General features: G+C 49.6%; 2 protein-coding genes across 5 annotated transcripts in view; one reads left to right on the forward strand and one right to left on the reverse strand.

Annotated features, from left to right (window-relative positions):
• Positions 1 to 12,201, forward strand: part of LOC147998547 (uncharacterized) — a 31,324-nt gene that overhangs the window by 16,260 nt on the left and 2,863 nt on the right. Inside the window, 5 exon segments of the mRNA XM_087598680.1 lie at positions 583 to 854; positions 1,317 to 1,484; positions 2,625 to 2,888; positions 8,903 to 8,973; positions 10,972 to 11,121. Of these exon segments, the coding sequence (XP_087454806.1) occupies positions 583 to 854; positions 1,317 to 1,484; positions 2,625 to 2,888; positions 8,903 to 8,973; positions 10,972 to 11,121 (925 nt within the window).
• Ilrun (inflammation and lipid regulator with UBA-like and NBR1-like domains) overlaps positions 1 to 12,201 on the reverse strand; it is a 66,215-nt gene that overhangs the window by 15,189 nt on the left and 38,825 nt on the right. For 2 of the 4 annotated variants that reach the window (XM_087596984.1, NM_001410292.1), the window contains exon 4: positions 205 to 533. In XM_087596984.1, coding sequence (XP_087453110.1) covers positions 205 to 533 — 329 coding nt within the window. Of the gene's footprint in view, positions 1 to 204; positions 534 to 7,025; positions 7,050 to 12,201 lie in introns of those variants that run through there. The other 2 variants (NM_001039607.2, XR_015644545.1) reach the window with 2 other exon arrangements.

Consider the following 12,201-nt stretch of genomic DNA (forward strand, 5'->3'; position numbering starts at 1 on the left):
AGTGGAACAGAGACAGAAGTAAATCACAGGGGGATGGAGCAGCAGCCACAGGGCACTTGGGGAGGGAGAGGCTAGCGATGGGTGTGCTGAGTAGTTAGGGAGCCAGTCCGTTGTGGGCAGCGCTGGTCTAGCGTCCTAGGTTTGCAGGAAGGAGCATCACGAATCCCAGGGCCCGCCACCTGCCCCTTCTCCGAGGGCACCTACCTTACTGTAAGTCACTACTGATAAGTTGTTTGCGTGACTGCTGGGGGACAGATTTACAGAGTTCTGTGACAGTCTATCCTGATCTTGCTCGGTTTGGTCAGGAACAGGAGCCCATGTATTTTTGCTGATCGAGTCGAACTCGGAACCCCCAGGGTCTGTTAGGCTGTTTTCATCTGATTGTCGGTTCTTTTGGGGAGAGGCAAACGGGTTGAAGTTTCCTTCTACCTTGCGATGTGGCTGTGTGTTGAATTCCGTTTCAAAGGATGACAGCTGCTGCGTTACTCCTAAAAGTCCACCCACCTCCACACTGAGAATCACCCAGATGACATCTGAAACAAAAAGGCAGCCGAGTCAATGCCGGGCCCACCCTTGGCCCAGGCCATTACCACCAAACACCCAAACACTGCCTACACCCGAGAAGTCGGTCTCCACAGCCAGCGCTTTGAAGGCCAAGGAGATGTGTGCACAGCACATGCTTCTCCCACTCAATAATGCCCAGGGCAGACTCTGGCACATGAGTGAGGAGGGACCCAACAGCTGCAAGGAAGGCTTCCTAGTTGACAGCGATACCCAGAAATCATTACCAGAGAGCGAAGAACTGGAAACATCCAGTTGCTCTTCGTGCTTGTGCCTGAATTCTGAAAATTCTGGTAAGGCAGAATTCTTAAAGCTAAAAATGCTTCCTTTTGGTTATGACTAGAATTACAACATACGTAACCCTTGCCCCACTTGGGAGGTAATATAAAAGGACCAACCGACTGCTGCTCACAAAGAGAAGCCACAGCAAAAGGCGGTGCAAACAACAGAGATGCAGTGCAAAGTGAATTAAGCAAACACAGGGACAGCTAAGGAACTGAAAGCCCAGAAGAGCCGGCTTTCTAAGCTAACCCGGTCTGCGTGAGCTCTGCTCTTCTGTGACGCAGGGAGACCTGAGCACACAGCACCATTAAGGCACGTCTGTAAAGATGTACTTATGTTGATTTTGTGTTTGTCTGTGCACCACAGGTGCAGTGCCCCCAGAGGCCAGAAGAGGGCGTTGGACTCCCTGGAACTGGGGCTGTAGTCGGCTGTGAGCTGCAGGCTGGGCACACGGTGGACGCCTTTAGTCACAGGCCAGCCAGAACTGCACAGTGGATCCATATCCCTAAATAGATCAAAACCTGCTGATAACCTCATGATTGATGCCTTTGTTGTCAAAGCCAGGGCACAAGCAGAAAGTAAAGGCACCGTGTCCTTCGATGCTGAGACAAATGTAAGAAGCCACTGCAGGGCTGTGGAAGGTGACCCACCCTACAGCCCAGCAGTGCAGACTGTAGTGAAGGGGAAGGACTGAGCCCATCCTCAGTGACTCGCGGGGCCCCTGAGGACAGGTATGTCTCACACAGAGCCCCGCAGCTCCATACACACTCACTCACTCACTCACTCACTCTAATGTTTTGAGAGCTGAACTGAGAACTGGCCGTCTAGGAGCAGTGCAGCACGGGGAGAAGAGCTACAGCACGGGGAGCAGAGCTGCAGCGACACCTGCTGCTCACGCCTGGAGCTAACAATTCTTTTCCTCAGAGAAAAAGAAGCGACAGCCATCAAAGCAAGACTACAGAGGTTGGGGATTTAGCTCAGTGGTAGAGCACTTGCCTAACACACGCAAGGCCCTGGGTTCGGTCCCCAGCTCCGAAAAAAAGAAAAAGAAAAAGAAAAAGAAAAAAGAAAAAAAAGCAAAGACTACAGTTCACAGTATCCCAGGCACACAGATAAGGTGTTGGTTGCTTCTAATTCTGTGTCTGCTGCAGATCTCTGGGAGTTTGAGGCTAGCTTGGTGTATATGGTGAGTTCAGGACAGCCAAGGCTATGTAGAGGGACCCCATGCCAGCTCTTCTATAAATTGTGTTTCTGAGATGCTGGTCTCACTACGTGTCCCTGACTGGGCTCAAAGTCACAGCAATTCTTCTCCCTTAGTGTCTCAAGGAGGCCGAGTGCTGCGCTAAGTCACCACGGATGAGGCATGGACTTAGTGAGTGAGAAGACTGGGGAGTCTACACTGAGTTCATCCGGGGAAATGGTGATGTGGGCCTTAGGAAGGAGCTGTTAGCAGGCCCTGAGGGAGTCATTGCACACCTTCCTCTGCAAGCTTTCTAGCTGAAGTGAGCATATCTGCATAGCTGGATGCCTGTGGGAGCATGCACGGGAGCCGAGAGCCATGCCTGGCGCCTTCCCTTCATCACTCCCATTTCTGGAGTCAGGGTCTCTCACTGAAGCTGAAGCTCACTGATTGGCTAGACTGGCCGGAAAGCACACTTTGGGACCCTTCTCCCTCGCCCCCCACCAGTGCTAGAATTACAGGCATAAGCTGGCTTTTTACCTGGGCACAAGTACGTTACCCACCGAGCCATCCCCCTGGCCCCACGTGTCCCTTCTTACAGTGCAGTATTCCTGCTTCCTGTATCCCACCGGTCTACATACAAGCCAAGTGCAGCAGACTCAGCTCAGGAAGCTAAATGCCATCCTCAGTGAGGAGGCCAGCACCTTGCGAACCAGCACTTCTGACCACTGTCCCTCAGACCTGTGCCACCTCAGCCTTTGCTACCAGCTGAGCCGATCAGTGTCCCATGAGATGCCTGGCGGAAAGAATCCCACACCCACTGTGGACAGCACAGCACGTGTTTGTGGAACAATCCACTGTCCGGGTACAGCATCTGACCTCCCAATTCAGAATGAGTTTGTCCTGCACAGACAAACATGAATTACTTTAGAACAATAGAAAGGTGATGCTGCTTCAATAAGCTGGGCATCCGTACGTACGTGCTGCCTGACACTCTTGACCACTGACCTAAGCACTAACTGGCTAGACACTTAGTTCAATAGGTACAGTGTTTGGCTAGCAGGCATGAGTTAACTCCCAGTACCATAAAACTAAGTAAAATAGGGTAAAATATCTACCAGATCATCCAGATAAACTACCATAGTGAAATGACGTCACTTTCTGGGAGCACCGGGGGTCTGGGGGTGAGTACAGCGGCCAACCAAGAGCAGACTCAAAGCATGAGGCTGAAGGGGATGCTCTAATGCAGTGCACACAGCTCCTTCAACTCACATCGTTATCCCCAGGATGTGGAAGCCTAAGCACCACAAGACCTAAAGCTCCTTAACCCAGCCCCCACCTCAGGCCTTTATTTCCTTACACCCATCAACATATGACACCAATAACTAGAATAAACCGACAGGACATACTGGGAAAAATAGCCAAGAAGGTAAACTTGAGTGGCAAACAAACCCAGCCAGGACTGATTAACTAATGGGGAAACCTGGCTCGCAAATGTCTGCTTTGAAGGCCATTTTCTTGGAGGATCTGAGTCAGAACTTGCAGCTGGAAGATGCTGTACGTACATTTTATCAGGGCACACACTGCCTCAGAGGCAAACGCTCTAGTAGAATATAAACTTTCTTCTGTAGAAATACTTAACAAATTAGTAAAGAAATAATGCCAGGATCCCAGGCAGGGGCTGCAATCAGATCTCTGGACTAGCCTGGGCTACATACCCAGACTGTATGAAGGGTAAAGAGGAAAGGTTCTGCTTGGAGTCCACAGTGCAGATGCACATCACCAACACAGGAAGACATTAGATCACACAAACCATATTTAAAGCAAGTGCCCACACTCTGCCCAGAAAACCCAGAGCAACATCCCCAAGCTGCAAGCCTTTCTGCAGAAGATGGAGCAGATCCCTGTGAAGGCTGCTGAAGGAGAGCACAGACAGGCAGGACAGCGTTCCCAAAGGGAGCCTGCAGCACGCACTGAAGTCAGAGACAGTAAAGAACAAACTGGTCTGACACTTGCAAATGAAGAAGCACAGAGACAAGCAAAGACACTGGTCCCCAGCTGGAGCATGGGAAATGCAAGGCAAAACTGAGCATCAGAAAAGCTGCCATTCAAGGACAGAAGACAGAGTCGTGAGGAGGCTCAGGGGTGAGCCTGCGGGTGTCCTGTGGTCAGGGCTGGAGTAAGGGACAGCAAGTACAGCAGCAGGCACTCGTCCGTGAGGGCGCAGGCACACAGCGAGGACTGAGGGCTGAGGGAGAGGCAGGCCTGCTCGCAAAGGATTCCAGATGATGCACTGGACCCGCCTTTCTGGGAGGGAGCTTTAGGTCTTGCTTTGTGGCTTTTCATCTCATGGGGTTTGCTGCCGTTGTTTTGGCTTTTTATTTGGTTTGGATTTGGTGTTTGGAGACAGGGCTCTCCATATGCACCCCAGGCTTGCCTACAAGTGGTCACATTAGCCCCACTCTCTCAGATCTAATGCTGGACATTATACAATAAACTGCATTGAGGTGGCCAGGAGCTGCGCTTGGTGAGGCCTTACTCCCCAGTGGCCGGCAGGACAGCTACGCCTGCTCCCCCCGTCTTCCAAAAGAACTATTTGTTCCAGGCTTCAAGGAAGTTGTTCTCAACCCATGGCACAATCCCACTGAACAGTGACCCACCTCTCATGCTCTCTCCAGAGAGAACGACTTTCCTCCTCAGACTCCGGGAAAAATAGCAGTAGTGCAGACCCTTTGACGTGATCCTGCCTTTTTCTCATTTGCACCTCACTGGCTTACCCAGGTTCATCATGGGGCCCAAACTAAAGCAAACATTTCCTCTCGCTCAGTGGCGAGCAGAAACCTGGGGGTTTAGTTCAGGACTGCGTGCTGCAGGTCTGGGCTCTACATGGCCGCCTTGTGAAAAGGCACTCCCCTCCTCGCTCACCCACCACCATCGGCAGTGAAGAGCTAAGATGCGCCTGCTGGCTGTAGTAACCCTGGCTGTGGCTGTCCTCCCTTCAGGGAGGACAAACATGCTCTCTAATTTACCTTTCCATCCGTCTTAACACACCCAAACCCCAGGCTGCACTTGTCATGGCTCAACCAAACTAGTTTCAGTCTAAAAATGAAGTAGGATCTCCCTGTTAACACTCCGAAACTCTTCGTAATGGATGTTTGGGGTCTAGGCATAGTTGACATTCCTTATGTCCCAGCAGAGACCAGCCTGGTGTGCAGAACAAGCTGCGGACCAGGACTAGAGAGAAACACAGTCCTGAAAAGCCAGCCAGATGGTGCTTGCTGGTTCAGGCCTCTCTGCTCCTTCTACTGCATGGGCACCCCTCACAATATGCAATGGCTCTCCTGGTAATCTGTAAGCACAGCTTATGTTTTAGAGCGGGTTCAGGCTCATAACAAAGGAAGAGAAAGTATAGACATTTCCGTCATGGCCACACACTGCACTATTTATTCTGTTTACTAATGAAGCGGTGAGGCCCCGACGTCACCCTCGGGCCACAGCTTGTGCTGTTCACTGTGGTGTTGCATGTTCTGTGTGTGCAGATGTCCATATCACTGTGCAGACTCCCACTCTGTCACAATGCTTTGTCAGACAGTTCCTTTCTGTGCGTCTGTGGAGTATCCTCATTCTTTGTCAGGGTGTTCTGCAGAGCCTGTGAGGGCTCTCAGAAAATTGCTGAGACCTGTCTGTCTAGGCCACGTGACTGAAATCAAGAGGAACTACTTCAGAGAGCAGTTCTAAGGGCCTGCGGTGCTGTTGTTTCTGAGTCTGTTCGTGAGCGTGTCGTCTGAGGGGATGCAGTTCTCACTGGAGACGACAGTGAGGCAGATTACTGCTCTATGTGCCTGTATCGTGTGTGTCTTTAGTGTTTGACGCTGCCCATGCTGTCTAGGTCTTTGATGTTGGACACCAACTGGGGAGGTCCAGCCTTTACCTACTGTTCCTTTCTTTTCCCAGGAACACACTACTGTGTGAGGCTGGCACACAATCCTTTCTGCTTTTTAAAAAGCAGTAATTTGTATTTGTGTGTATGTTGCATTTGTGACTTCAGGTAAGGAGAGGGTATCAGACGCCCTGGGGCTGACATAACGCTGCCCAACCAGAGTGCTGGGAACTGAACTAGGGTCCTCAGGAAGGGCCGGAAGGGCCCCACTGCTGACAGCGTCTTCAGCCGGCTCTTGCCTCTTTGCATCACGGTTCTGAGATTGACGCAAAGCCTCCAGCCCAGAGAGTATTTTCTCAGTCCATTACACTTCTTCCTCTTCCTCACTGTTTGAGCACACGTGTTGCTGTGTGCTCTCTTCCATGTCCCTTCATATGCACAGTATGAGTACTTTAACCCCTCAGTCTGAGCTGGGCATGGTTAAACGCCTATAACCCGACACACGACGGCTTGGTCTCACAGGAAACAGGCAGTGGCAGTGCCTGCATTTGATCTCAGCTCTCAGGAGGCAGAGGCAGGTGAATATCTGAGTTCGAGGCCAGCCTGGTCTACAGAATGGGTTCCTAGATAGCCAATGCTACACAGAAACCCTGTATTCAAAAACCAACCAAGCCACCAGCCAGCCAGCCCTCCCCAACCCCCACAAACACTTTCCCAGTGATCCAGTGTTTCTTTGGGTCATCTGGTTGACGATCTTGGTTCATCTACAATGTGGTGTTCTTCATTGCTGCTGGCACTACAGTCAAGAAGGCTGTGGTGAGGAGACACAGTGAGAGGGAGGCAGCTGCAGTCCCACGATTAGACCACCTCTGGTGACCTCTGCCTTGTCTGTGGACTTCCATCAGTGTTCCTCAGTTTCCCCTCTATAACTCTATTTCCCTTTCTCCATAAGGAAGCTGGAGCTAGAAACCCTTGTGCCCCCTGAGGCTGAAGTCTGAAGGAAGCAAGCATTTCTTTTTTTTCTTTTAAAGATTTATTTTATTTATTATATATAAGTATACTGTAGCTGTCTTCAGATACACCAGAAGAGGGCATCAGATCTCTCTCTCTCTCTTTTTTTTTGGGGGGGGGTTCTTTTTTTCGGAGCTGGGGACCGAACCCAGGGCCTTGCACTTCCTAGGCAAGCGCTCTACTGCTGAGCTAAATCCCCAACCCCCAGATCTCTTTACAGATGGATGTGAGCCACCATGTGGTTGCTGGGAATTGAACTCAGGACCTCTGGAAGAGCAGTCGGGTGCTCTTAACCACTGAGCCATCTCTCCAGCCCCGAAGGAAGCATTTCTTAAGACTTAGTTTGGGCTGGAGAGATGGCTCAGCGGTTAAGAGTGCCGACTGTTCTTCCAGAGGTCCTGAGTTCAATTCCCACACGGTGGCTCACAACCATCTGTAATGAGATCTGGTGCCCTCTTCTGGCCTGCAGTCACATATGCAGACAGAATGCTGTACATAAAATAAATAAATAAATAAATAAATAAATCTTTTAAAAAAATGTTTAAAGACTTAGTTCATCAGATCACAATGTAGATGGCTGTGAGCCACCATGTGGTTGCTGGGACTTGAACTCAGGACCTGTGGCAGAGCAGTCGGGTGCTCTCACCGCTGAGCCATCCCTCCAGCCCGAGAAGCACGTAAGAAAGATACCATGAACCACTGCATGACACACACTTCATAGCTCACTCCTGACTGTGCAGTTCCAGCCTCCCCACCCTCGCCGACAGGAAATCCGCATATCACCGGGTAGGTCAGAAACACTCTTCATCACCACAGATGCATGCCTAAGAGTAGCAGCCCCATGGCCTCAGAAGTCAACATTTAGGGTAACAACACGACTGTCACTAACGTTTATAGAACAGTAAGAAACTCACATAGATTTACTGGGAAAGACTTTTCTGGAGCCCCAACCTTTTCTGAGGGGAGACACTAGAGTGAAGCTGCAGACAATGCCCTTGCTGCTCTGTGACCTGGACCTTGACTCCAAACAAAGAAATAACGCAATGAGAGAGCTCAGTCAGAGAACCCACAAGAAGCAGCTGGGATGGTGGCTCACTGAGTGAGGCTCCTAAGGACTTCGTTCAATTCCCAGGAGGACAAGAAACTCGAATGGGAACATGTCTCCTCAGAAGCCAGTTAGAGTGATGTCCAGTGAGGACAGAGAGGCTGATGCTCAATGAGGACAGACAGACGCCCATCATGAGGACAAAGGCACCATTTCAAACATAGTGGAGTGAAAAGCCGACACCCAGGGTCATCTTTGGACTCCCACACCTGAGCAGCCGTGGCGGTGACACGCATATCAATGCACACTGCAAATAAACAAAAGCAGAGCCCTTACGGGGCCTGCCTGACTAAGAAGGGTCCACACAAGACAATGGTGGGGTTCCTGCACTAAGCAGCCAAGGTCAGACCTGTTTTAAACAGAAGACCTAAAGCTGCCGTTCCCTTAGGGTACTTAGGGTCACCACCTTCTCTAATTCTCTGAGTCCTGTGAGGTTGATGCTGGCTCCTTCAGATATGAAGGCTGAGCTGCTGGAAGGCAATACAGCTACCGAGTCCTCATCAATTCAAATGCACTCAAATCCAAATGTGGCTCAAGGTCTTCTCTAGTGTAAGGGGAGGACCATCACCACCATCATCTAACCACAAAGGAACCAAATAGGCTGTTCACTCAGCAAGAAGCCCAAACTCTGTTCCTGCTACAGTTAATGTAACGAGCTATAGTGATGGTGTGTGTACCCTGGAACTCCAGCGAGTGTGTCCACCTATGGAGACAGGGAAACACATTAGTGGGTACAGGGCTACAGGGATGACCAAGCAGGGTCTGTGGTTTTGGGAGCAAACAATGTAAAGAATAAAACTGCAAAACTGCTATGCAAGACTGCAATGTTCCAAACACCCTGAAGCCGGTCTTCAGCTCACTTCATGTCCTTACTTCCAAAAAGAACCACCCTGGTGTGGTGACATGAGGACACCCATGGAGGATCAGGAGTTCATTACCATCCTTAGCCACTTGGTGAGTTCAAGGTCAGCTTGGGCTAAATAAGCTCTGGTATCAATATCCCTCCCTCTACTAAAAAGAGAAAACTACTACTGGTGTAGGATATTTGATCACACCATAAACCCTGACGTGTTATTTACTGAAAAACCTGTTTCTAGTTGTGGTAGGCTCAGCCCTTAGCTTACACCTTTAATCCCAAACAGTGAAGGGAAAGTTATTTTGTAGAAGGAAGCATCCATGTTTGAAAAAGAGATCTCAAATTGAGTAGCAGACAAAGTGATGAATCAGAAAAAGGATTTGACAGAACAGAATATGCCCAACCCTCACAAGAACAGAGAGAAAAGAGGTGACGTGAGAGAGAAAGCAGCAGAGAGCAGCAGTTTCACTGGGATGGAGACAGGGTGCAGAGAGAAAGCAAGTCAGGTGAAGACAGACCAGCCAGAGTTACTGTGAGACCAAGCAGAGCAACTCAGTGAGCAGTTGAAAAAGCCAGTTGGAACCAGTTAGCGTGTGGAGGAGCTTTGGTCAGAACAGCTGAGTGAATGCAGCCAGTCCAAGTTCAGGAAGATCTAGAAGGGAGCTTAGTCAGGAGGGAGTCTCAGAGGCTAAAAACATGTAAGCCGAGATTAGGTTGCACGAGCCTAGAAGCTTCCAGGACTAGGCTAAAATTAGCAGATGGAGGCAGTAATCCTTTGAGACAGCAACTACTTGGGGCAGATAAGTTACTTTTATACACTGATGTTTTGCTTAGGCAGGGTTTGGACGAGCTCAGGCTCATCGCCTCAATACTTGGTTCCAGTTGGTGGAAGCATGAGCAGTGTTAGGGGTGTGGCCTTGTTGGAAGAGGGGTGTCATGGAGGTGGGTGGAGATTTGAGGTTTCAAAAGACTAATGAGATTCCCAGTGCTCTTGCTCTATGGCGCGCGCGCGTGTGTAGTAGCATCAGTACTCCCCCTTCCTCTCTCTGCCTCATTGAGTGTGGATCAAGATGTAATAAGCTCCTAGCTGTCCCTTAACCCTGTGTCAAGGACTCTGTAACACTGAAACTGTACATGAAATTAATATTTTATTGTATAAAGCTGCCTTGGTCCTGTGTTTTAGCACAGAAATAGAAAACTAAGACAACAGTTACTATAAATCCAAAGGATACAGAATATAACTATTAATATTTTGGTCTTTTTATTTTACTTTTTTCAAGACATGGTCTCTTTGTGTAGCCTTGGCTGGCCTTAAACTAAGAGATCCTGCCTGCCTCTGTCCCATGAGTGCTGGGATTAAAGGTATGCGCCATCACCATTTAGTACACATTTTTAATGTTTAGGAATTATACAAGACATTTTTATATAACTTGTGAGCCAAACAGGAAACCTCTAGGGAAATCTGAAAACCTCTGTGATCTGAAAAAAAATCAAAGCAGCGTCATAGTTCGAAAGCTGTAGAACACAGCGAGTGACAGAAATACATGGAATGAGTTGGGCCACAACAACCTTGTAATTCAAGCACACAGTGAGTTCAGGCCCATCAGGCTACCTACATGAGACCCTGAGTGAAAACAGCACCGACACAGAGACATCTGCAAACCTGAAAAGAACCCAAGTAAAGATCAACAAAAGCAACAGACGACACTTTGAAAAGGCAATACAACTGACAAGACAGCCCCCCCCCCGCGCCCCAGATAACATCAGAAGAAAGAAAGGGAGCCACAGCACTAAGGAGGAAGAGGGATGTACCACCAGATCTGCGTGCCGCAAGGGCAGCAGGACAACACATTAGCTGAGAGGGGTCCCAGAAGATGAGCAACTTTACCTGTGTAGTCTGGACCACAAATGACAACCTAAAAACTCCAGGTACACTGTCTTGTGACCTGCAGGAATATTGAGAGGTCTATACATTTTCTTTTAAAGGTCCTGTCATTACAGTAACCTATTCGTGTGTGTGCACACATAGCACCCACGTGAGAATCAGACAATAGCTTACAGAGTGGATCTCTCCTTCCACTATGTGACTGAATCAGATCCTCGGGCGGGCTCGATGGCAAGTGGCAAGCACCTTTACCTGCAGAGCCATCCAGCCAGCCCACGCTCTCTCATCAAAAACTGGAATAGCTAGGCCTGATGGCCTGATGGCGCAGGCCTTTAATGCAGCACTGCAGAGGCAGGTGAATGTGAGTTTGAGGTCAGCCTGGTCTGCACTCTGAGATCCAGACAGAGATACATGGGGAAACCCCATCTCTAAACAAACCCAAAACCCAAACAACAAAACAGTGGTCGGCCCTGGAGGTGGCTCTGTGGAGAACCAGCCTTCTGGGCCTTTCCTGTGACAGGCTCTCACACCAAGCCCACGACCACACTGCAGCCACAAGGCTTCTCCATGCTCCTGTGGAAGCACTAAGTACTCTGTGGTGCTGGGCTCCACCATCCAGGTCTCCCCAAGACCCACCCTAGGCAATGGACCTACTTCTTTAAGAAGTCCATTTCCTCGTTGTTGGCCACAGGATTGGCATCCCCAAGCACTCAGCAATGTGGCCACTAAAACTACAAACAAGGAAGCAGCCAATCCAGCCAGGCCAATACCAGGGCCCTGTCCTGACCTGGCAAAGCCACAGTCCCAGCTCCTGTGGAGATAGACAGGAGCCTGCCCCACCCTGTGACCTAAGCAGGCAGCAGCAAGCAAGACCAGCAGGAGCCAGGAAGAGTTCCTCCTTTCTTATAGCACCACTCTGAGCTGTCCTAACCCTGGAACTGTGCCAGGCACCAAGTGGGAAATAAACCCCCAGTGCTGCCCTCCCACCATAGGTGCTGGAACAGTGTCATGGGCAGGCCTATCCTACAGAGCGAGCCATTAACCAGCCACGCAGTAAAATGCCACTACACTGAACTGACCGGATCACATCACTATAAATTCATAGTAACTTCACTTACTATGTCTATGTGTGTCATCCACAGCCTGTTTGTAGAGGTTGGAGGACGACAAGCTGTAGGGCTAGGGCTGTGTTCCCTTTCTACTGAGGGAGACCAGGGGTGGGACTCAGTCTGTGAGGCCTGGTGATGAAGGCCTTTACTTACAAGGCCATCTAACCAGCCCATACTAAACATTTTAAAAGCCCTCAAGTCAGTCTTGGGTCACATATACGGTCTCTTTACTAAACATCTCTAATTTTGAAATATAAAAGTGAAACTAAAAGGGAAAACTGGTTTAGTGCCATTACACCAATGCCTGACTCAAGCCTTCTACACCATGTCAA

Source organism: Rattus norvegicus, chromosome 20, assembly GCF_021556685.1.
Source record: "Rattus norvegicus strain SHRSP/BbbUtx chromosome 20, alternate assembly SHRSP_T2T, whole genome shotgun sequence".
Taxonomy (NCBI): Eukaryota; Metazoa; Chordata; class Mammalia; order Rodentia; family Muridae; genus Rattus; species Rattus norvegicus.